Source organism: Phocoena phocoena, chromosome 1 (assembly GCF_963924675.1).
Source record: "Phocoena phocoena chromosome 1, mPhoPho1.1, whole genome shotgun sequence".
Lineage (NCBI taxonomy): Eukaryota > Metazoa > Chordata > Mammalia > Artiodactyla > Phocoenidae > Phocoena > Phocoena phocoena.
The window spans coordinates 136,127,506-136,153,934 of NC_089219.1; the positions used below are offsets into that span (position 1 = coordinate 136,127,506).

The following is a 26,429-nucleotide window of genomic DNA, read 5'->3' on the forward strand; positions in this document are numbered from 1 at the left end:
CCATGCTAGTAGTGATCAGGCTAGACTCTGAATAAATCAAAAAGGGGGAAAAAGAGAATTCCCTAGTTCCATAGTGATTAACATTTCAGGCTTGATCCAGATTGCCTGGGATTTATAACCTGGCTCTATAACAAATAGTTAACAGTGATTACCTTTGAAGGGGATGGTATTACAGGGAATTTCACATTCTATTTTACAGATATATAACAAAACTACACACTACTTTTTAATGCATAAAGCAATGACATTCAAAAAGCAAATATCATCAACACTTTAAATTGCCCTCATTATAAAACTTCTTAAAAATATATTTCAATAAATACAGCTGCTTACCAAGAGAAAAAATTTTCATTTATTAGCTTCAGATTGTAAAAAAATTAACAGACCATTATTTCAAAACAGATGGTAAGATAAAAAACAAAAAATGACGTGAAAGACCATTTACAAAATAGAAACCATTAAAAAAAACTGAAATAAATATGTAAAAGTGTTTAAATGCAAAGCAATATAAGAAATGTAATGGAAATGAAAATAATGAAGTAGCACTTTAAACCTAATTAAATTAGAAGAAAATACTTTTATATTCATAGCCAAAGCTGGTAAAATTACAATAAAAATCACTCTTATAAAAATCATACTTATACCATGCTTGTTGAAATATCAATGGATATAGTTTCTCTAAAAAAAAGAAAAAATAGTATTATATGTCAAAATGCTCATTTTCCTTGATCAAATAATCCAAGTAATAGAAATGTATCCAACAGAGGAAAAAAATAAATGAAAATGTTCACTGTATAATTTTTTTATAATATCAGAAGTAACCTAAATATTGAATGGTAGATAGTTAAACTATGTTTCTGTTAGAAGGAGTATTGTGTGGCCACTTCAAGTTATAATTTCTATAAGAAATAACAAATATTCTTGTCATAAGATGCTAAGAGAAAAAGGTAAAATTTTATGGATACAATGGCTACAATCACCTACTACTGATCTTTAAATTACTGTAAGGAAATACACAAAATAATACTAGTACTTTGTTTAAGTAAGGGCAGTGGTTTTTAATCTGTCTTCTTCTATTTTCCAAGCTTTCTGTGATACTATTTTATTGATTTATAATTAAAAAAAATACCACTTAGAGTTTCATTTGAAAGTTTAAATGGAAGTATACATTTAATGAAAACATCTATTATTAAAAAACATGAATTACAAAGGTGTGCTATTTACTTTAGAAATGTTTTTGTACCTTGTTATCAACCTTAATCGGTCTATCTAAAACATTTAAAAGGTTTTAAGTCTATTGCTCAATCTATTTATACAGAAACTTTATGTGAAAGGACTTCCCCTCATAGCACTTAAGAAAACACAAAACCACCCCCTCACGCCCCCGCGCATTTCTGCGGAGGCTAGGATGGCTGACAAAGTGTAGCCTTTTATCTTGTTTCAGGATGCATATTTATTACAAGTGCTCTGGTTAAATATTGAAAAGTTACATGCTGTAGTTTAGCATTTTGCCTTTTTAATTTACAGAAGGTATTGCAGAAAATAAACTTTTGTTTCATTTTGCAAAAAAATACCTTTATGTTCTTAAGCAAAATGAGAGAGCAGGCTTCAATTTCAGCTTAATTTTCTGAATCAGGAGCAAGCAACCACGAATATACTGGGTAGCTATTTATAAATGTTGGCTTCCAAATATGCTGGGTGGTTATTTCTGAATTCTGGCTTTCTGGAATAGTCTCATGTAGTCATTGATAGAAAAAGAGGACTTTCACTATAGATAAACTCTTAATACAGCTTTAATACAGTTTAATGACTTTCTGTCTTGGTCACTGGCACAGTACACACATGGAAATTAGCCCACCATAGAACTGGATAAATACAATCCAAGATCAGTATTTGTAAGTTATAAATGGTCCCAGTGCTTCATTTCAAACTATGCCCCTGACAACTAATATCACATGAAAAATACTTCATTAAATTTTTTTACTGTAAGAATTAATGTAGTTTACATTCACATAATTCATGTTCTGAGAGCTAAAATTTAAGTTGCAAATTCAATCCAGTATATATATATATTTCTTTTTTTTTTTTTTTTTTTCTAGGTAGCAGTCATCTGATAAGTACATCTTCTTGGCGAGATGGACAAAAATTAGTAAAGAAAATTCTGGGACCTGCACCTAGAATAGAGCAAAAAGAGCGAAGAATAGCATCAAGTGACAGAAGTGGAAGAGAAAGAACTACTAAATCTGGTGAGTAATTAAATTAGTAAATTAAATTACTCAACCATTAAAATTGTTGAGCAAAGCAATTAAAAGTTGCTTGTGTAAGTACTTTGAGAGGTGAAAATACTCTTTTAAGAATGCTCTTAAGACTTTGCATTATAATTGTGAATGTAGCTCAAAAAAGAAGAAATTGGGCTTGTCTGTGGATAATTTCCATATATAGATGTTATGATGATCTTTATTAAGAATTCTGTTTGTGTTATATTAATTACATTTAGCTGTCATTATGAATAAATAGCAAAGCATCATGTAATCAAATCTTATTAGACCTTTAGAGAATCAAGTCCAATCTGTCTTATCTCCACAGACATAAACACAGGTAGACATTCACAAGGTTGGATTTTTTCTGTTGTTTGACAGATTAGGAAACAGGCTCTGAGAGAGAAGTGAGTTTTCTCAAGGGTATACAGTCAGTGGGTGACAAAATCTGATCTAGATCCACAGGTCTTTAGTTTGACCCTCAAGTCCATTGCTGTTTTCTTTTTGAAACATCTTGAGTGCCATTTGAAATAACTAGTTACTTTTTCACTAATGAACACTAATTTTGGGAAATGAAATATAAATACCTACAAGCCCGCTTTCCTTTTCAATGGCAAAAATTTGCCTGAATTTGAGCTTCTGGAATGGATTCAGTAAGAGATGCAATTTGGTATATAGAAGTCAATATATATTTTGTGTTTGTTCCTCTTCGCTTTCATCTAGCTTATAAATAAACTCACACCGTCCTTAGCCTAAATTTAAGCCACATCAACACACATTTAGATGATAAAATGATTGTTTTTCTATATATTTAATTTTTTCTGTTATTCATTGGAGAGTTGTGGCAGCCTGTAACATTGTCAGGTTTTTTTTTGTTTTTTTGCGGTATGCGGGCCTCTCACTGTTGTGGCCTCTCCCATTGAGGAGCACAGGCTCTGGACGCGCAGGCTCAGCGGCCATGGCTCACGGGCCCAGCCGCTCCGTGGCATGTGGGATCTTCCCAGACTGGGGCATGAACCCGCGTCCTCTGCACCGGCAGGCGGACTCTCAACCACTGCGCCACCAGGGAAGCCCACATTGTCAGTTTCTTAACTATTTGAGGGTTTGGTGAGGGAGAGAAATAGTAACATTAAATATGCATATGGGAGAGAAATAGTAATTCTCTATTCATATTAATAAATATTCATATCAACAGCAAGATATGTCCTTATTTCAGAAATACTAAAAGATGCACTTTTTAAAAATGCCGAGGAAGTATAGTTTCTAAGAGTATTGAAATTCTTCTCTTACTGTTTTTCTTTCCTTCTAAAATATTCCTTAGGAGACTTTATAGGATATTTGAATTTGAGTTTAAGATAAAGCGAAATCCCTAATTTTCTCCTTAGTGTGATAAATCTTAGGAATGAGTATAGAATTTTAATACATCAATAACAGTTCATGCTTTGTAGGGGGTCACATTGGAAGAGCAGAATCGGATCCCAGATTGGATGTTTCACATAGACATCTTCCACGAAACTCAGAACGTTCAAGAAGTAGAGCTCGGTCAGAAAATAATGTAAAGAAATTAGCTCCATCACTTCCAGATAATAAACAGGAGGAAAATGCTGCCTTAAATAAGGACTTTTTACCTGTTGAAATTCGTGGAATTCTTGATGACCTACAGCTGGATTCAGCAGCTCAGGCTGCAAGGCAAGAGACAGGAGAGTTACAGAATCAGAAGCCATCACCATCAATACAAGCTCCTAGGAGTCATAGCCCAATAAAAAGAAAACCTGACAAAATAACAGCTAATGAGGATCCCCCTGTTATTTCCAAAAAGCGTCACTATGATACAGATGAGGTACGACAGTACATTGTTAGACAGCAGGAGGAAAGGAAGAGGAAGCAAAATGAGGAGAAGAAGGCTCAAAAGGAGGCCACGGAACAGAAGAACAAACGATTACAGGAGCTCTACCGGAAACAAAAAGAAGCCTTTACTAAAGTGAAAAATGTGCCTCCTTCTGAGCCATCAGCAAATAGGCGACTGCAGGAAACTTACTCCAAATTGCTTCTAGAAAAATCATTGCTTGAAGAGCCAACTCATCAATATATGCAGGAAACACAGGTAATAGTAGTGACAGAAATACAAAGGGAAGTAATTCATGGTTAGGAAAAACTTACTTGCTATACTTTTAAAAAATTACTCACCATTCCTAATATTCAGACATATGCTCAGACAGTATTTATAATAATGATGGCCTTTCATGAAGTTTATTCTAGATAAATACGATTGAAAATAAGTGCTCAGTTAGTTTCCTAGAGTGATTGTTACTGGTCTGTCTCATCACTGCTGTTAGTTATATCCTTGCCTAGTTTTTACTGTATTACTGAGCAAAGTTAGACTGTATTAATAATGAAAAGCCTAGTTTTGTTATCTGTGTTGAAATTAGAGAATATCCTACTTTAGTGTGCTAATTGTATGACTATTGCTGTTGTTTTTAAGGGTAAGAGTCTGTACCATATACCACATACTGTTTTAAATGTTTTACAGGCTTAAGTTTCAGTAAATTCTCACAGCCCTGAAAAGGGTAGGTACTACTAGTATTTCCACTTATTAGGTAAAAAAACTGAGGTTTAGAAAGAGTATTATTTCCTCTGAATTATGCAGTGTTAGGTGCCTTTGTTGGATTTCAGGTGTAATTTTGCTGTTAACTGTAATGGCTGCTTTTAAGACAAACTAAATTTGAATTGGTTTTATTTGAGAGAAAAAAGCTCCTGCATTTCGTGATCTTTGTAAAGTTGAAGCAACTTAATATTTATTTTATGTGCTCCTTGAATATATCTTTATGATGGGAGTCAGATAACTTTGATGTCCTTTTTTCTTAGACCAGACCAGGGTATCAGCCATCTGGAGAGTCTGACAAAGAGAACAAAGTGCAGGAACGTCCCCCAAGTGCATCTTCCAGTAGTGACATGTCTCTGTCAGAACCTCCACAGCCTCTTGCAAGGTAAAAAGGGGAGAATGAAAGATGATTAAGGTTCTTTCTTTCCACGATATTAGTATAGTGATCTATGCTCAGTGAATTTTATTGATTGACCTTCTTGTGAAGAAGAGGTTTATTTAGAAATTGGTTAATATCTTCTGATGGATATTTAAGCATGGTATACATCTATACTTACTGCATGCTCTATTCTATTGTTCAACTCTTGCCTGTTCTTTAATATCTGGTGTAAGTATCAGTTCTCCTGGGGATCACCTGCAGTTGGAAGCACTCTTGCCTTCTCTGATGTAAACACAGATAAATGTTTGTCAGATAAATGAATTACAGTGAAATTAATAGTTTTAAATATTTGTGTTGAATATTTTTCAAAAGGCATTTCTGTATCCATAACTATTCAAAATTTCTTCATATGACTCTTATATCAACATATCTTACCTCTCAAAGACTATATTTGGATATGCATATGAACACACGGACAAGGACTAAAAAGGCATTTGATTTGAATTCAGATTGGTGAATGAGGGCTATTTTACCTTAAATTAAGAAAAAAAATTTTTTTTTTGCTGTAAAGTGTGCAGTAAAGTAAAAAGAAAAAAAATAACAAAAAACCTATTTGTCCATGAAAGTTAAGATGATTTTCAGATTACATGGTTATAAGTTATACTTTGAAATAACCGTTTTGGGAATAAAAATCAAGTCAGTTAACCAGGTTTGGGTTAATACATATGATCCTCTCGCTCCCTTGCTGCCCCCTTCACCTCCCAAGAGAATAATAATATTGATAAAAATAGCTAACATTTATTGTTTGTTACGTTTCAGTCTCTGATCTAAGTACTTTGCTTGTATCATTTTATGTAATCCTTGTAGTTCTTTGAGTTCTCTCAGTTAGTTTATGCTTAAAAGCACAGCATTTCTTTTCCTTGCCCTTCATGTTCCATCATTCTGCATTAGCTACCTGGAAAGCTCCAAATTACCTATCTGACCTTGAAGACCTTGAAGATCTAGCTCAAAAATCAATTTCCTTGGCTATCAGAGTTCATTGTTCCCTATCTATACCCTATTCAACTTTATATATCTTTATATTAGTACTTAACAACATCGTGTTTAGCTGTTTATTAGTCTCTCATCCCTGCTAGATCTTCTGAAACTGAAGAGTAAGGATTAGGTCATAACTGGATTAAATCTTTCCATTTTTGTGTACTGCTATTCCTCTACCATCAACATAGAGCCTGCCACAAAATTGTCATTCTAAATACTTGAATTTAAAGATCTTGGGTTTTTATTCAGCAGTACCTTTTTATTTATAACTTCCTTTGTATTTCTGTTTCTACCAGCTTAATTTGGGCACTAATAACCTCACACCTTGCATTTGTAATAGTCTATATTCTGTGATATAGAATCTATTCACTAGTCTTCCTTTATTCTGCTTTCATAGCAGTCATTCAATATACAAGACTGCTACCACATAACCTTCAACCAAACCTTGTATTACATGCCTTTCATTTCCCTCATCACCCTGGTTACCCTCCTCCAGATGATTTTTTTTGAACTTAATTGGTAGGACTTCATATTAATTCATACTACTTTGGTCTAAGGTTGCAGCCTGTCTAAATAACTTTGAATCATAATTCAATAATTTGTTGGGTTAGCCATGCCTCCTAACTTTCTGTCATCTACAAATTTGATAAGCATGTCTTCATGTCATCATCCAAAAATAATGGACAAGACCAAGGACAAAACCTCATGTTATTTTTTCTAAGGATCTTCTTAATAGTTAACACCAGTCTTTAACCTTTGTATAGTATTCCTTAGTATACAGGGAGGTTGTCTATAATCTGGAAATATAAGTGAATTATATAATGTCATCTAGGGCATCTTTATTCTGTTTCTAGCCTTTAAGGACGCCCTATCAATTTTTCTTAGAACTAGATTGTAATAATCTCATTTCTTTAGTATGTACAATGTTAAACATAACTGTTTGGTATTTATTAAATATGTGTTGGTTAGAGTAATATCATGCCTACAATCTTAAGCATTTCTCTTTTATGTAACATTATTTTTAAAGAGAAAGGTAGAGCCAATATTGTAAAAAATTTTGTCAACGGAGTTTTAAGGGTTATAATGCCTTCTCCTCAATAGTTTAAAAAATGTGTCTTAGTTGAAGAAAGCTGTTTACAAAACAGTATGTATGATAAGATTTCATTTTTGTGAAAATAACATGAAACACAACATACATGAAGAAAAATGTTTAGAAAGATATAATTCTTTTTTTAAAAAATTATTTATTTGTGGCTGCATTGGGTCTTCATTGCTGCGTGCAGACTTTTCTCTAGTTGTGTCGAGCAGGGGCTGCTCTTCGTTGCAGTGCACGGACTTCTCATTGCAGTGGCTTCTCGTTGCAGAGCACGGGCTCTAGGCGCGTGGGCTTCAGTAGTTGTGGCACTCAGGCTCAGTAGTTGTGGCACACGGGCTTAGTTGCTCTGCAGCATGTGGAATCGTCCTGGACCAGGTCTCAAACCCATGTCCCCTGCATTGGCAGGCAGACCTTAACCACCGTGCCACCAGGGAAGTCCTAGAAAGATATCATGAAATAGTGATAGTGCCTCTTTCTCATTGGTTAGCTATGAGTGATCTTTATCTTTTTTATCCTTTGTCTTTTTTTTTTTTTTTTTTTTGTGCAGTGGCTATGCATTACTCTTATAATCAGAAAAAACAAAACTTAAAAAAAAGGTGGCTTAGTTATGAAGTCCTGTGTTAACTAACATATTGTAACTTTCATTTCCAGAAGGGATTTGATGGATCCTACATGGATGCAGCCTGACAGACTGAGTCCACGAGTCCACCATTCTCAACCACAGCCTCTTGTTGGAACAGCTGGAAATTTACTTTCCCATCTCTTGAGTCTAGAGCATGTAGGAATTTTGCATAAGGATTTTGAATCCATTTTACCAACTAGGAAGAATCATAATATGGCTTCAGGGCCATTAACTTTTACACCTCAACCATATCTGACCTCACCAGCTGCTCATCCAGATGCCTTGTTAAAACCTAGTGCTAGCCAATATAAGAGTAAACTGGATCGTATTGAAGCCTTGAAAGCAACAGCTGCTTCTTTGTCCAGCAGGATTGAAAGTGAAGCTAAGAAATTAGCTGGGGCTAACATTAACTATGGGTCAGTATGGAACACTGAGTATGGTGTGCAGCGAACACCCCAAGAAGATGGACATTGGACCAAGGCTATAAGTCCACTTGTGAAAGAGGATGCAGAAGATGTTTTCTCTGCTCGAATTCAAAAGATGCTGGGAACCTGTGTGTCTCATGCAACTTTTGATGATGATCTTCCTGGTGTAGGCAACCTTAGTGAATTTAAAAAGCTTCCTGAGATGATAAGACCTCATAGTGCTGTATCAAGCTTCAGAATGAGATCCCCTGGTCCCAAACCAGAAGGGCTGCTGGCACAGTTATGTAAGAGGCAGACTGACTCTTCTAGCTCTGATATGCAAGCTTGTTCTCAAGACAAAGCCAAAATGTCTCTTGGTTCCAGCACAGATTCAGTGAGTGAAGGGCCTCTTCTTAGTGAGGGTAGTCTCTCTGAAGAAGAGGGAGGTCAAGATGCACGGTCCCCTTTGAAGTTAGCAGAAATCTTAAAAGAAAAGGAATTTTGTGTTGGAGAAAGAAATGCTTATGAACCCATCAAAGAGTTTCAGAAGGAAGCTGAAAAATTTTTGCCACTCTTTGGGCCCATAGGTGGTACACAAAGCAAAGGACCATGGGAAGAATTGGCAAAGGGAAGTCCACATAGTGTCATTAATATTTTTACAAAATCATATAAATTATATGGAAAAGGTGAGAAAAATAAGTAACCTTTGTAATATTTGTATGTTATCTTAAGATAAATTATTTCACAATTCTGTACAAGATAATATTTAACTGTAAATTTTCATCATTCATTACAAGGATAGTAGAGATTTATTATTGTCCAAATTAATCTGAGTTATCTGCAAGCTTCAACTAGAGTATTCTAATTTAATCTTTAAAATTTTAGTTTTTAGCTGTTATTGTCATAAAACAATGGTTGGTGGTTATAGAAATTTTGGTCTAATTTAGAGAAATTCTTAGGTGATGTTCAGGATTGGTATGTATCAAGTGTATACTAGGTTTACTGTGACCAGAGTTATATATTTAGATAGAAAATAAGTATATTTCTTAAAACAGTGATTTGTGTGTGAATCACTGGGAATATAGTGGTCAAGGATTGAGAGGGGCAACTGCAGTAACATTTCTAATGTGGAAACAGATCTATTACTGTTTGTCAAAACTAATTTTAAAAACAGACTTTGAGAGTAGTGTAGCTATATATTTGGATCCTGAAACAATAACTTAAAGTTCCCTTCTTATCCCTGAAATCCTGCAACACAACTTTTCCTTTTCTGTGGTGGCCTCAATTCCTTCAAGTCCCTTTCTCTGTTCTTCTACTGTAGGTGGATTCTACACATCTTATGCTAGTATAACCTTAGAATTCCCAGGTTGGAGAGTGAGGCTGAGCCCTAAGTCAGCCATGGATACTGTGGTTTTTCATTTCCATCAACTTATCTGACAAATGAATTGATTTCATCTGTTCAGCTTATGCTTAATTGGGTATCCCATTGCATTTTCCTAGAATTTATATTTAGCCATTTTGGTATGATCTTGTGCAGACCTATATGTGCTTTTGATCTCTTTTGTTTAACACTTATTTCTATAGGTGATAATTTTAAGGTTCTTTGGATATTAAAGTTCTTTTGGTTATAGCAAAGTGCTTTAAAATTAACACCCTCCATTTTTTTTCACAAGGAAGTTGTATTTGTCCTTAAATCCTTCTGTTAGATTTTCATTAAGATATTATACTGAAATGTTTAGAGTTGAAATGATCTGTTATCTGGGATTTGTTTCAAAGTAATATTTGGGGAGAGTTACAGATGGAGGGAATAGGAAGTTTAATTGAAACTAGATTGGTCATTTATTGATAATTGTTAAAGGTGGGTGATGGATGCACTGGTTTCATTATATGATTCTCTCTACTGTCATGTATGTTTGAAAATTTCTCTAATAAGTTAAAAATGTATTGTTAGGTATAAAGATAACTTGAAAAGAAGCCCTAATGAAAGCAAACTAAAATGACCCTAAATCCGTGTTGTTAATCTCCAGGTTATGGAATGCGTTGCTTATAGTTTTTTAAATTTTTGTTTTAAAACACATTTTAATTATTACTTTTGACAGGATTTGAAGACAGGTTGGAAAGAGGAACATCAGCATCACGGTCTTTGAATGCCATCACAACCCCTCTAAGCAGCATTTCATATGAAGATGATTTTGTCTCCTCTGCAGGGAGTGGGACTTTGACAGAAAAAAAGTCAGCTCTTGAACCCAAGTAAGAAGAATATGTTGACAATATGGAGCAAAATCTGAAGAGTGAGAAAAATGTACAAATGAGAACTATGGTCTGAATATTTGTCAAATTTTCCTTGTTTAAAGATAGCATAGTGGTTCTTAAGAGTGTGGGCTCTGGATCCAGACTGTGGGTTTAAATACTGGCTCTCCTAATTATTAGTTGTTTGTCTTTGGGCATATTGCTTAATTTCCCTGTGCCTCAGTTTTCTTCTCTGTTAAAGTGTTATGAATATTCAGTGAAATACAAAGTATGTAGAACAGGGCCTGGCACATAATAAGCAAAATACAGGTTGTTAAATCAATCTGTGAATCCCCAGTAGAGGTCAGTATTGGAAAAACTATCCCATGGTATATTAATGTGAGATGATTAAGAAATGGTTTTCTGTGATAGAATTGAAGATGACTAGATAGACCCTTGACTTCATGATCCTAAGTAATCAGTAAATTTTTTTATAATTGGGATAACATCTAAAATTTTACAAATCTTTGAAAAATAGCAACATTATAACGTTAATATTTATTGAGCACTTAATGTACAAGGCATTGAGAGGACTGAGTGGGCTTTACTTGTATTAACTCATTCTTACAATAGCCTGATATAAGTATTTTTGTTATTATTCCTACTTGAGAGAGGAAACTGAAGCACTAAGGTTGTTACTTGTACAGCGTCATATAGTAAGTGAATCAGATTTTGCCAGAGAGAATTTCCTCCCTAAATTTTGTTACCATATAAAATAATCTGTAATTACTCACATGCAGTGTAACTTTCTTCACAAATTACAAATTGTAATGCACATAAAATTATTGGATGATCTTTTAAAAATTAGTTATATCTAGCTGGATTAATGAAAATAAGTATTATTAAGATTATAGCAGGAGAAGTATAATTTTAAATTTTGAACTTTAAAGAAAAGACCAATTTTTAAATCAAGACTTGCAAGGATTTAATTGTGTTGACATTTAATATCACCAGTCAATATGATTTATTGCATTTTATTTCTCAGTTGAAGTAGAGCATATTAAATTATTGTTCCCTATAAGATTATCAGAAGGAAGTTAATAAATTATAAATTTGAATAGAAATTGAGGCCACATTTTTCAGTATCCAACATTATATTTTTTTCTCTTATGTGTCTGAATTACCCATTTTTATTGGTTTCACTTCAGTAAAAAACTGCCTGAGACTTTTCTCAGTAATAAATTGAGCCATAGGGAATAATCCAGGTTTCTGGTAGTAAGAAACCAAGAAAAGTGGAAAGCATGTTTGATTATAGTTATATTCTCCTTGTGACCAAATAGATTTTAAAATATCTATAGTTCGAGCTGTGATTTGAGACTTTTTATTTCTTGCTTTAACCACTATTACTTATTCTTTGACAGTATTGGTAGTAACAGTTTAGGCATTCAGGAGGATCATTCTAGCAGAAAGTCTGCCTATGATCTTTCCTCTGTGGATGTTACCTCCCAGCACTCATCAGGGGCCCAGTCTGCTGCGTCGTCTCGTTCATCTTCTTCTTCTAAAGGAAAGAAAGGAAAAAAGGAAAAGATAGAATGTAAGTGGAATTCTACATGGTAATTTTTTTCTCTTACCAGTGACTTTGTGATAGTGATCTAAAGTTATGATTTCATTCCATAAGTTAGATGAATTCTTTATGATAATGTAATTGGCTTTCATATTTATCATTACAACAATACCTTTTGATATATGACATTATAAATCTTACGCTTAGTACAAAAGGAATACATTAACAATGATAAAAAATTAAGGACTGTAGATAAATAATCATGCAAGAAACATAAATCCCTATTGATTCTTCTGCTCAGAGGTAACTACTATTAATGTTTTTGGTGCCTATTTTTCCAGTATATACATAAAATCAGGCACACTCCCACATACATTTTTATTTAAAAAGCAGAAGTGAAATCATATTGTCTTGCAAGTGCTTTTTAAAAAACTTTATATCATGTACATTTCTGAGTGTTATTAAATAAATATAATACTCAAGTTTCCTTATCTATAAAATGAAGATGATAATAGATGCTTTATATGGTAAATTCGAAGCTTACATGTATAATGTGTACATCTCATTTGCTCTGTAAGCCTAGAGGTGAGAAGATAACAGTAATTAGGCAAAGTCTTCTTAAGCTCACCAGATGGTCCCTAGGGAATGATTTTGCCTCCAAAACTATTTTTTCTGACAGTAAAAAATTGCTCATTGAGTTAAAAAAAAAAGGGGGGAGGAGAAATCTGTAAATATAGAAAATATTTAAAAATTAAAAATCACCTGTATTCCCTCTACCTAGAGATAACCAATGTTAACATTTTTTTAGATTTTATTTTAGTTTATTGTGGTAAAATATACATAATGTAAACATCATTTTAACCATTTTCAAGTGTACAATACAGTGCTGTTAAGCAAATTCACAGTGTTGTACAACCATCGTCATTACCTAATTCCAGAACTTTTTCATCATCCCATGCTGAAACTCTGAACCAATTAAGCAGCAATTTCCCTTTCCTGCCTTCCCTGAGCCCCTGTTAACCACGGTTCTACTTTCTGTCTCTATGAAATTGACTACTCTAGGTGCTTCATATAAGTGGCATCATGCAATATTTGTCTTTGTGTGTCTGGCTTATTTCATTTCACATAATGTCTTCAAATTTCATCCATGTTGTAGCATGTGTCAGAATGTCCTTCCTTTTTAAGGCTGAATAATATTCCATTATATGTATATACCACGTTTTGTGTATTCTTTCATCAGTTGATGGATATCTTGGTTGTTTCAACCTTTCGGCTATTGGGAATAATGTGGACATGAACACTGGTGTGCAACTACTGTTTGAATCCCTACTTTCAGTTCTTTTGTGTATATACCCAGTTGTAGACTTGCTGGATCAAAAGGCATTTCTATATTTATTTTTTTGAGGAACTGCCTTACAGTTTTCCATAGCAGCTACAACCTTTAACATTCTCACCAGTAGTGCACAAGGGTTCCAGTTGCTCCACATACATACTAAAATGACCCTTGTTGTTTTCTGGGTTTTTGTTTCTTTTGAAGAACAGACATTCTAATGGATGTGAAATGTTAACATTTTTAGTAAGAATCCTTCTAGACAATCAGTAGGCATATGTAAATAGAAAACGTTACATGTACAAGATCACATTTTATGCGATATTTTTTTATGTTAATGGATTACAGATGCCTTTCTGTGTTAGTAAATATGGATAACCCTTTGTAGTGACTACCTAGTGTTCTGTTATTTGAATATATTGTAATTTATTTAGCCAATTCCCCATTGCTAGACATTTAGGTTTTTTTTTTTTCTTTTTATAAACACTGCTGCATTGAATATCCTTACAAATGCATCTTTATGCATTTGATCTGGTTCTTTCCTTTAAGAGAAAATCCTAGAAGGGAGATAATGGGACACTGAGTATGCCGTGCTTAAAATTTGGATACATTTTGCCAAATAGCTCTTCAGAAAAGCTAGTGCCACTTCATACTTCCAATGTGAGAGTGCTAGGAATAGATTCTTTTTAAATCATTTACCTAGTATAATTCTTTGCAGATTGGAAGTGTTCTGAAAGTCTTTGGCAGGAACATTAGACATCATTTTATCAACACTTCCCAGAGCCTGTCTTTTCTTGTGAAATACTGATTCAGTGCAATAGGCTGTTTCATAAGTATTCTGAGGATGAAAGAGCTCCATGGTTCCATAAACTTGGGAAAAGCTTTTAGAGTGAAACAGATTTCTTTCTTGCAGGATTCATCAACACATTTATTTTTTTTCTTTTAATTTTTTACAGCTGTATTAAGGGATAATTGACAAATAAAATTGTAAGGTAATTAAAGTGTACATCGTGATGATTTGATATACATATATATTGTGAAAGAATTCCTTCCATCTAGTCCGTTAACTAACACATCCATCACTATATATATATATTGGTGAGAACATTTAAGTTCTACTCTCTTAGCAAATTTCAATTATATGATACAGTGTTATCAACTACAGTAACCATATTATACATTAGATCCTTGGACCTTATTTATCTTATAGCTGAAAGTTGGTAATCTTTTACCAATATCTTCCTATTTCCTCTACCCCTGACAACTACTTTTCTACTCTGTCCTTTTACGAGTTTGGATTTTTTAGATTCCACATATAGGTGATATTATACCGTATTTGTCTTCCTCTGTCTGACTTACTTCACTTAGCACAGTGCCCTCAGGGTCCATCCATGTTGTCACAAATGGCAGGATGTCCTTCTTTCTCATGGTCGAATAATATTCCATTGTATATGTACCACCTCTTTATCCCTTCATCCACTGATGGATGGTTGTTTCCATATTTTGGCTGTTGTGAATAATGCTGCAATGAACATCAGAGTGCATATATATTTTCGAATTAGTGTTTTCATATTCTTTGGATAAAATCCCAGAAGTGGAATTGCTGGATCATATGGTAGTACTACTTTAGTTTTTTGAAGAACCTCCATACTGTTTTCCCTTTAGCAAACTGTCTATTCAGTTCCTTTGCCCATGTTTTAACTGGATTGTTTGCTATTGAGTTATGTGAATTCTTTATGTATTTTGGATATTAAGCCCTTATCAGGTATATGATTTGTAAGTATTTTGCCATAGGTTGTCTTTTTATTTTGTTGATGAAGACAAAATGTGGAAGTTTTTTAGTTTGATGTAGTCTCACATATTTATTTTTGCTTTTGGTACGTGTGCTTTTGGTGTTCATCAACACTTTTAATGTGCTAATATGGATTATTTATTTTAGGATGAGGAAGAGGCTATAGTATGAAGTATTTTTCAAATTTATTTGACCACAGAATCAGTTCTTCTGTCAGCATGTTACATTAGAATTGAGCAGAATATGTTTTGGGAAATGCTGATCTTGCTCAAAAATGCCGATCTTTGTTATGTTAGTGTCTCACTTAAGGTTACTAACTAGTTACTGGCGAAGCCTAGATTCTGGCTTCTAACTCCTGAATCAAGTGTACCTTCTACTGCAATATGTTGTACAAGTTAAGATATCATGATATATTAAATATATGAGTATAAACAATATGATTCAGTATAGGTTTTAAAAATTATAATCTAAAATTTGGTTAGATGAAATACAGGTACTGTTTTTGGCTTTCAGTTTCCCTGATCCTCTCACAATGCCTTAAAAAAAAACCATGTATTTTACTTCCCACAGCATCAACTTAAACTTAGTACTTTATCCCAAAGTTCTAAGATGTGTAAATTTTGTTGTATATGCTCCATCTGGTGGTGGAAAAGATTGTCTGCATGCTCACTCAGCTCCTTCCCAATGTAGTTGAAAATAGTTGATAGATTAAAGTGGTAATCATAAGAAAACATTATTTATCTTAATTTAACTTTAAAACATATAAAAATACTTTCCTTTGGCAGTCTTTTAAACTGTGGGCAAACGTTTTCTTTGCATACAGGTCCCTTGTTTGGAGTTTAGGTCTTTCTTGCTTAGACCATTGTATTGTCTACAATTTCTAGTTTTTTGAAATCAAGAACAATTTTTCAATTGTATATTTATGTTTGAAAAAATATATTAAATGAATGAAGTGTTTTTATTATAAGAGTGCGTCTGTATTATGGAAAATTTAGAGATAAACAGTATTAACAGCTTGCTTCTAGCCTAGGGATCATGAATAGATTTTAGATTATAGAATCCTTTCTCACTGATTAATAATCATCTAGATTATTTGTGTGTTTTTCTCCCCATTATGATAATGCAGTCAGCATATTTAATTAATTGTATATATCTTTACATAGCTTCCTAGGATGAATGACTATGAGTCAGGTGGAATTTCTGAGTCAAGGGCTTGGCTGGAAAATGATTTTTATATATTTTTTGAGTTGTCCTCAAGAAAGGATATATGAGTTTGCACTCCCATGAAAATGGTGTATGAGTATTATTTCCTGTGTGTACTGAATGACACTCAAGGTTTCATTACTTTAAAAATATTTGCTAATCTAATAATGAAAAATGGCATCTCATTGAAGTGATTTGCATTTCTTTGATTGATAGTTGGCTTTGATATTTCTCATACGGTAAGACTGTTCTCCTTTTTCCTTTTTTAAACCAAATTTTAATGAAAAATTGTTACCTTATTACTATCACTACAGCATATATAGCATAATTTTTAAATTTACCTATTTTTTATTGGTAAAAATAGTTAACATAAAATTTGCCATTTTAACCATTTTTAAGCATACCATTCAGTGGCATTAAATTTATTCACACTGTTTGCAACGAAGTTTCACTACCATAGGTCTCCAGAACGTCTTCATCCTCCTGTACTGAAACTCTGTACCTATTAAACAGTAACTCCCTATTCCTCCCTCTCCAGCCCCTGGCAGCCACCGTTCTACTTTCTGTCTCTATGAATTTGACTAGGAAATTTAACCATTGTTAGGTGTCCAGTTCAGTGGCATTAAGTACATTCACACTTTTGTGCAACTATCACCATTTTATCCATCTCCACAACTGTTTCGTTATCCCAGACTGAAACTCTATACCCACTAAATAATAACTCTCATTTTCTCCTGCCTTTAGCACCTGGTAACAGCTGTTCTACTTTGTGCATCTCTATGAATTTGCCTACTCTAGGACCTCATATAGGTGTATAATCATACAGTATTCGTTCTTTTGTGACTGGATGGCTTATTTTACTTAGCATAATGTTGTCAAAGTTCATCCATGTTGTAGCATGTGTCAAAATGTCCTTCCTGGGCTTCCCTGGTGGTGCAGTGGTTGAGAGTCCGCCTGCCGATGCAGGGGACACGGGTTTGTGCCCCAGTCCGGGAAGATCCCACATGCCGCGGAGTGGCTAGGCCCATGAGCCATGGCCGCTGAGCCTGTGCATCTGGAGCCTGTGCTCCTCAATGGGAGAGGCCACAACAGTGAGAGGCGCATGTACCGCAAAAAAAAAAGTCCTTCCTTTTTAAGGCTGACTGATGTTTCATTGCGTGTATATACCATGTTTTGTTATTGCCGTCATTGTTGAAGGACACTTGAGTTACTTCTGTCTTTTGGCTATTGTGATTAATGCTGCTGTGAACATGGGTGTGCAGCATAATTGTTTTTTCTTTACTTTTCCATTTTCTTTTGATCTTTAACCATATATCTACATTAAAAAATTCTTTTAAACTGTCATTAAAATGTGCACATGATTCTTTTTTCTGCTTTTTTTTTAACCTAGCAAATATTTTTCTGTGCTGCTATTGAAACATATCATCAAGGTGAACAATGCCCTAGACTTAGAGTCATGAGGCCTGGATTTATGTCCCATTTCTGCTGTCGACTGTGTATCCTTAAGTTATTTAGCCTTATAGATCTCTAGTTAACCTCGTCAGCAAATTAATTATATGGTACCCACTTCATAAGGTGTTTAAGAGCAATAAGGTAATATATATGCAGTGCATTTTAAATTACAGAGTGCTATTTAAATATTCAAGTTACTATTATCTATGTAATATAGACAATTCTATTGTTGGAAATGTAGGTTGAATTTTTTTTTAATTAACTTATTTTTGGCTGTGTTGGGTCTTCATTGCTGCGCACTGGCTTTCTCTAGTTGCGGTGAGCAGGGGCTATTCTTCGTTGCAGTGCTTGGGCCTCTCATTGCGGTGGCTTGTCTTTGTTGCAGAACATGGACTCTAGGCACGTGGGCTCAGTAGATGTGGCTCGCAGGCTCTAGAGCGCAGGCTCAGTAGTTGTGGTGCATAGTTGTTCCATGGCATGTGGGATCTTCCCAGACTAGGGCTCGAACCCATGTCCCCTGCATTGGCAGGCGGATTCTTTTTTTTTTTTTTTTTTTTTGCGGTACGCGGGCCTCTCACTGCCGTGGCCTCTCCCGCCGTGGAGCACAGGCTCCGGACGCGCAGGCTCAGTGGCCATGGCTCACGGGCCCAGCCGCTCCGCGGCACGTGGGATCCTCCCGGACCGGGGCACGAACCCGCGTCCCCTGCATCGGCAGGCGGACTCTCAACCACTGCGCCACCAGGGAAGTCCAGGCGGATTCTTAACCACTGCGCCACCAGGGAAGTCCCGAAATTTTTTTAATTTTAAAGTTATGCATTGAATGTCATGCACAATTTGTGTTTTGTTTGTTTCAATAATCTCCTTAAGATACCCCTGTAAGTAAGATTATTCTTAGAGAATATGAACAGTTTTATGAATCTGGCTACTTAGTTCTTGCCATAGAGTTTTTTGAAAGGATTATGTAGTTCACTTGGCAGTTGATACCATTTTTCGCTTACCTCTGGGTTTTATCCTTAAAAAATTTCCTTTTGGTTACTTTTTTATAGGGATAGAATAGTACTTCATTCTTGTTTAATATGTTTGTCTTTCTTTTTAAGCATTTGATCTAAGAACAATTTATTTTTTAATAGCAAGTGGGAGATATTAATGGAAGAAATTTCACTTTGCTTAAATGGAAGCAAAGAATGAAGAACTGCTTTATCTTACATATGAAAAACAAAATTTTTTAAAGTCCATTTTAAGATATTCTGGTTTGTACTTTTTGTTATTTTATTGAAATCTAGATATCAGTTATCTCTCAGTAGCTTCTAATATTGGGAATCAGTTTTATAAGAAACTTACTTTACAGGGCTAGATTCACTCACTGGAAATATTCAGAACTCACTTCTTGATGAAGAAAAAGTACACTCTAGTTCAGAACGTGGCTCTCATCAAGGAAAGAAATCTGGGACCAGTAGCAAACCTTCTGTTAAAGATTATGAGCAGACTCTTGACACTGATAGCACTTTGGAGGATCTTTCTGGGCATTCTTTGAGGTAAAGTAATGCATATTTTATACTGTAATTCATATTTAATTAAAGTTACAATATCATAGATGTTCAGAGAATTCACTTAATAAATTTATGTTTTTTGTGGTTTTGTTCATAGCTCTAGTCGTTATCTATATTTTAGAATATAGTCATCTCTCACCTAAACAATTACAACCACTCCCACAGGAATTCTCTGCCTCTAGCACAACCTACCTTTCTATTCTAAATGCCATTGCCACAGTTGTTTTCTTGACTCAATCCTTTGACCAAGCAACTACTCTCCTTAGGGTACTCTGGGAGCTCACAGTTACCCCAGAGATCAACATTAAGAGCTTAACTTTATTTGAAGTGTTATCACTAGGCTACCAAAGGCTATCTTATTTCCTTTGTTTATACAGTTTTCTTCTCAACTGTATTCTTCCACTCTTTAAACACAACCACTTAGTGTTCTTTTGGTATCATTGTTTATTTGTACCTCTGAACTTTTCTCTTCTGCTCAACTTATTAGATGACTCAAGCAGATTTTGAAATCTCACTCTTACATTGATTATGGAACTTGTACACTCTGTTTTTTTCCTTCTTTTAATATCATAATATATTATGCACTTAGCCTATTGCTTACACATAACTATTGCTTTATGTACAGTTCCTACTCTGTCTCCATGACTTTTTATCTGCTGCACTGGTTTTGTCCTTCTGGAAATTTAAGCTCTGAGAAGACATGAATATTTCTTTTTTATTTTAAAACTATGTGCTTTTTCTAGTACAGTGTCACATACAGATAATCATTTTTAATGCTTTCATGTTGCAGATAATGCTGTATCATTAATACCATCGTTGCTATGTTTAAAGTTGAATTTTAATTTCTTTGTCAATGATTTTGGAATTCAGAAAACTTTACCTTTCCTTAAGAGCTACTCTGATGATTTAATTGGCAAAATCTGCAAAGTTAAACATTTCTGAAACAGAATCCATAGCCAAATAAGTTGATAAATGCCCCATACTGTAGTCTAGACCCCCACTTTTCCACCTGTGGAGATTCACAGTGGATAAAACAATTTGAGGTTTTGATACAAAGGAGTCCAGATTCTTAAAAAATTATTTAACCTATTTTTTTCTTAACTTACATGGCTGTAGACACTGTCTACACACTCTTTCCCTTTGTTTCCTTTTTATTTTTTGGAAAACTTAACTAACATCATTGGAAACGCTAATCTGGGGAAGTCTCTGCAGAACAAATATAAATTCATCTTGTAAAACCATAAGGTGAGATTCAGACAGAGTAGTTTGTTTTGATGTTGTGTTGGAATTCTTTCATGGAGATCTATTAGGAGACAGAAGTAATGATAATTCTTTTTATGTTCCATAAATGAAATTGTCAGACTGTTAAAAATGTATTTCTCTAAACCGTCAGTAGAAAATTAAAGGTCACTGGAAACAAATGAGTGCCTCTCAAGACTACTTTTATTCAAATATTTAAATCCTGGTATAAGAGAAATGTTTACCTTTGAAAACCATCTCATAGTTTTATTAAAGCTAAAAGTAAGCTTGCTTTAGTGTGTTGAAATATGCTAACTGCTAACATGCTTTATAGGGTATTTGAGTAATTTAGTCAGTAAATAAATGGTTAGTGCAAGGCAGCATGCTTCTTGTTATGAGAAACAATACCTTTAATGAGCATAATTTCTCAAAGAGGGGCTAGACATGTGCCTTGTGTCCTTGAGTTGTTTTCATCAAACTGCTATGAGAGGTTACTTCTTAGAAAGTTCAGGAAAGAGCTATAGCATTAAAAAGTGGACAGAAACAAATGGACATATATAAGGTATTTAGAGATGGTTAGTATGAAAAATTTTTGCTGTGACTTTTTGGTTAAGAGGAATAACGAGTAATTTTTGTCATTTAAAATTTTTAACACAAAATGGTATTTTATTCTCTTTCAGAGATATATTTTAAGATGTTTTTTATAAAATAGGCTTGACCTTGCCTTTTTGTATAGTTGTAATTTTATTGCTGTATAAGCTCCAAGTATTCTAGAGGATTTTGCCTGATACTACAATAAGTGATTCATGATAAATGTACATTGTAGAGGAAAGAGTTAAGTGCCAATTTAATCAAGAGACTCCTTTTCCATATTATTTTGGGCAGGGTTTGTCCCTAGCTTGTTCCCCACTGTAAATCTAGCAGTAAGAGGAGTATTCATAGTCATTCACTCAGCATAGCAACTCTTTTAAATGAATAAAAAATGCCTGAATCACAGCTTTTTAAAGCTAATGTTAATAAAGTTATGCGTGTTGTTCTTATTAATTGTTTAGATGGTTCTTGAAGTAGTTTTCCTTTCTATAATGTCTTTATGAAACAAAAATTCTAGTGTCTCATCAGACAAGGGAAGATCACAGAAAACTCCAACTTCTCCCCTATCTCCAAGTTCCCAGAAATTGTTGCAGTTTGACCTTCCAGGAACTTCATTAGAAAGATCTAAATCCTCAATAGTAGTGACTCCAACTATAACAGGATTTAAGCCTAATGCAACTTTTGCTGATACGAACCTGGCTGCCAGCAGAACGACAGAGATGGCTTCAACACCAGGCAAGTAGATCCATGCAGCTGTAATTTAAAAAATAAGGTATTAATTTTTTTCTGAAAATTTCTTTTCTTTCAATTAAACCATAGAGAAATGTTGTTTCAAGTGAATGCAATTACTTTTTGAAAACAAAAATTGTGCCCGAAAATAAATATTGAAAAGCGTGAGAGATTCAATAGTGGTGACTTTTCCCATTTTGCCAGCATTATTCAAAAGACACTTGAAAAATGTATCCCATATATGTACTCCTAAGTGTTCATAGGTATATGTGTATTATGTACACACGCATGTATGTGTGCTCATCCACACACAAAAGAAGTAACTATTAAGAAACATTGTACTAATAAGTCACTCTCTTTCCTAAAGAGGAAAGCAGACTTGTTTTTGGACCTTAAAATGAGAAATGGATTTTAGAAATCTGAGATGCAATTTCATGTGAACTTTGATATTTGACAATTATATGCCTTCCAGGTTCTAAGCGCTTTTCTCCTGCTGGCCTCCAGCATCGTATGGCAGCAGAACTCAGTTACTTGAGTGCCATTGAGGAGTCAGTGCGCCAACTATCAGATGTAGAAAGAGTTAGAGGCATTTCACTTGCTCAGCAGGAGAGTGTGTCTCTGGCTCAGATCATAAAGGTATTTGTGGAGTTTTCTGCATTTTTTTCTCTTTTCTTTGCTATTTCAAATACTTTTAATTATGAGTTAAAAAAACAACAGCTTTAACTTGCCAAGTAGAAAAAAATAGTCTGTCATACAGTGCCTATAAATAACCCTGAGAAAAACTACCATATGCTAAAAAGATAATTAAACATGCAGTATTTGGCAGCAGAACAATAATACAATCATTCTCTTTCAAATACTTCATTTTCCACATTCTCTACATTTTTCATGATTGAAAATCAGCTTATCAAACATTTTCAATATTTTCTCTTTTTTGTGACAGGTCAGAAATGGTTGAGTTTTTGTTTCTTTGTTTTGTTTTTTAATACTTTATTTGTACTAAAAAGAAAAGTTTCTGAGATCTAAGTATTTGGTAATGCCAGGATAATAGGACTTTCCCTTAGCTAACAAAAATCCAGTGTTCCTCGGTGGGAATGCTATTGGTATATATATTTTTAAACTGAGGTAGTATTTAAATATAATAAAATACACAGAATTTAAGTGTATAATTTGATGAATTTTGAACATGTAACAACCATCCTAATCAAAATATAGAACACTTCAGTCACCCAGAAGTTTTACCCAGGCCCCTTTTCAGTTAATCTCCCCTCCTAGAGGCAATTAGTATTCTGATTCATATCACCATAGTTTATTTTTGCCAATTCTAGAACTTCATAAAATGGAAGTATACTTTGTACTCTGTTGTGTTTAGCTTATTTTATGCAATATAATGTTTTTAAGATTAATCCATGTTATTGCATCCATGGTGTTGCTTTTGGGTTTTTTGCTGATTAACATTCCATTGATGAATATATCACAGTTCATTTATCCATTCTCCTGTTGATGTACATTTGTATTATTTCCAGTTTTTGGCTACCATAAGTATTCCTGCTCTGAACACTTTTTTGCAATGCTCTGTATACAACACGTATTTTTATTTTTCTTGCCTAAATACCTAGGAGTGTAATTGCTTGGGTTAAGTGTATGTTTAACTTTATAAGAAACTGCCATTCTGTTTTCCAAAATAATTGTAACATCTTATACTCTGACAGCAATATATGAGAGTTCTAGTTGTATTATATCTTTGCTATCATTGTGTATTGTAGTGAGAGTGAAGTAGTATCTCATTGTGGTTTTAATTTGCATTTCTTTTATGATTGATGAGATTGATCTTTTAGTATATTTATTGATCAAACTTATGTCTTCTTTTGTGAATATCTGTTCAAATCTTTTGCCTATTTCATGATTGGGATGTCTTACTTATTGAGTTGTAGGAGTTCTTTATATATTCTAGAAACAAGTCTTTTTCAGATATATCTCAAATATTGCTTTTCATCCTTGATTTGCCTTTTCATTTTTTTAAACTATGTCTTTTGAAGAGCAGAAGATTTTAATTTTGATGAAATCTAGTTTTTAATCTTTTTCTTTTATGGGTAGTGCTTTTTGTATTCTAAGAAAACTTTGCCTGCCCTAAGATATTAAGGTACTCTAACAAAGATATTCTTTTATTTTTTCCCCAAAGCTTTATAGTTTTGGCTTTTATATTTAAGTGTGTGAACCATTTCAAGTTAATTACAGGTTGTGAGGAAGGGGTCAACGTTAAATTCTTTCCTCCCATATGGATGTTTGGTTGTTCTAGCACCGTTTTCTTCAATTACCTTGGTACCTTTATCAACATTTAAGTAATCATTTATGTGTTGGTCTGTTTCTGCACTCTGTTCTTTTCCATTGACTTATTTGTCTAGTACCATCCTGTTTTTCTAGTGCCATACTATTTTACTATAGCTTTATTAGTACCATACTATTTTTGTTTCTTTTTTTTTTTTTTTTTTTTTTTTTTTTGCGTTATGCGGGCCTCTCACTGTTGTGGCCTCTCCCGTTGCGGAGCACAGGCTCCGGACGCGCAGGCTCAGCGGCCATGGCTCACGGGCCCAGCCGCTCCGCGGCATGCGGAATCCTCCCGGACCGAGGCACGAACCCGTGTCCCCTGCATCGGCATGCGGACCGTCAACCACCGCGCCACCAGGGAAGCCCTGTTTCTTTTTTTTAATTAAAAAATTTTTTTATTGGAATATAGCTGATTTACAATATTGTGTTAGTTTCAGGTGTACAGCAAAGTGAATCAGTTATACATATGCATATATCCACTCTTTTTTAGTTTTTTTTTTTCCCATTTAGGCCATTACAAAGTATTGAGTAGAGTCCCCTGTGCTACACAGTAGGTCCTTATAGTAGGTCCTCTATTTTATATATAGTAGTGTGTATATGTCAATCCCAATCTCCCAATTTATCCCTCCCCCACAGTGAGTCTTGAAATCAGGCTGTAATTACTCCAACTTTGTTCTTCTCAAGATAGTTTTGGCTATTCTACGTTTTTGCATTTCTGCATATCTTTTAGAATCAGTTTGTCAGTTTCTACAAAAAATTTTAAAAGCCTGGTGGTATTTTGATTTGAATGACTGAATCTATAGATCAGTATGAGGAGAATTCACATCTTAACAGTATTGCATCTTCTAGTTCATGAACATAGTATCTTTTTCTGTTTGTTCAGGTTTTTAAATATTTCTCTCAGCAGTGTAATTTTCAGTGTAGCAGTCTTACACATTTTAAAAATTATTCTTAAATATTTTATGTCTTTTGATAATAAATGATTTTTTTTTTCAATTTCATTTTCTAGTTGTTCCTCTTAAAATACCAATAGATAGTTCTTTTGTATGGAACTGTTCAACCTTCCTACATTCCTCCCAATAAATAACAGTAGTGCTGTCCATTCATTGTGACAGTAAAAGCTCTCCAGACATTTCCAAATGCTCACTGGTGGACAGTGGAGAGGGGCTGATACCAACTTTATTAAAAAAATCACTGGATTGAGGAAATGGCCCTATTGCAGTTGTCATCCTTTCCTTGAGATCTGAAAAACCACTGACGTTATCTACCATTTTAGGGATACATTATATCTCTGGGTTTCCAAATACGGACAGGGCATTGTATGACTTTATATACAGCCTTACCACCTTTAGAGAACCTATATTATTTAGCACTATACCAGAAGAAATGAAAATATATAAATTTATAGATAACATCGTATGGAATAATTGTAAGAAAGAGTCCTGTTAAGAAGGAGACGTTTTGGAGAGCAATATTTTTATGAAGCTGCTCCTTCAAAGTCAAAATAAAGGAATCATAAAATTGTGAGGTGTGAAGCATTATCTTTATTCTTATATTTAGGATGTTTTAATCTCCTCCAAAGAGTTAGGTACCATAGCTTTTCTTTTAAACCAGCTTTTTGATATGAGTTCTTAGTCCTGCATGTCTTGGAAATTTTTTATATTACTACATTATTTGATACACAGTAGGTGGTCACTAAATATTTAGATAAATGATAAATGGTTGATGTCTTCGCTATTTCCTGTCTTTCCTTTAGGCTCTGATTAGTTGCGTCAAAAGATCTGTGTTAGGAAAACAGCATTCTATTTAATTTAGTTTCTGCATTGAAATAGTTTAGTGTCTTAGAATTAATAGTTGATCATTTCTTTATTTTGAAGGCACAGCAGCAACGCCATGAAAGAGACTTGGCCCTTTTGAAATTGAAGGCTGAACAAGAGGCTCTGGAGTGTCAGAGACAATTAGAAGAAACCCGAAGCAAAGCAGCTCAGGTAGCTTTTCTTTTGCAAATTTCTATCCTTGAAAT

At 34.2% G+C, this 26,429-nt stretch overlaps 1 protein-coding gene across 1 annotated transcript in view; it reads left to right on the forward strand.

Annotated features, from left to right (window-relative positions):
- Window positions 1-26,429, forward strand: part of CEP350 (centrosomal protein 350) — a 122,435-nt gene that overhangs the window by 15,986 nt on the left and 80,020 nt on the right. The window contains exons 8-17 of the mRNA XM_065888647.1: window positions 2,100-2,246; window positions 3,707-4,362; window positions 5,124-5,245; window positions 8,025-9,085; window positions 10,499-10,649; window positions 12,059-12,222; window positions 19,318-19,504; window positions 21,867-22,084; window positions 22,551-22,714; window positions 26,284-26,394. Of these exons, the coding sequence (XP_065744719.1) occupies window positions 2,100-2,246; window positions 3,707-4,362; window positions 5,124-5,245; window positions 8,025-9,085; window positions 10,499-10,649; window positions 12,059-12,222; window positions 19,318-19,504; window positions 21,867-22,084; window positions 22,551-22,714; window positions 26,284-26,394 (2,981 nt within the window). The remainder of the gene's footprint in view (window positions 1-2,099; window positions 2,247-3,706; window positions 4,363-5,123; window positions 5,246-8,024; window positions 9,086-10,498; window positions 10,650-12,058; window positions 12,223-19,317; window positions 19,505-21,866; window positions 22,085-22,550; window positions 22,715-26,283; window positions 26,395-26,429) is intronic.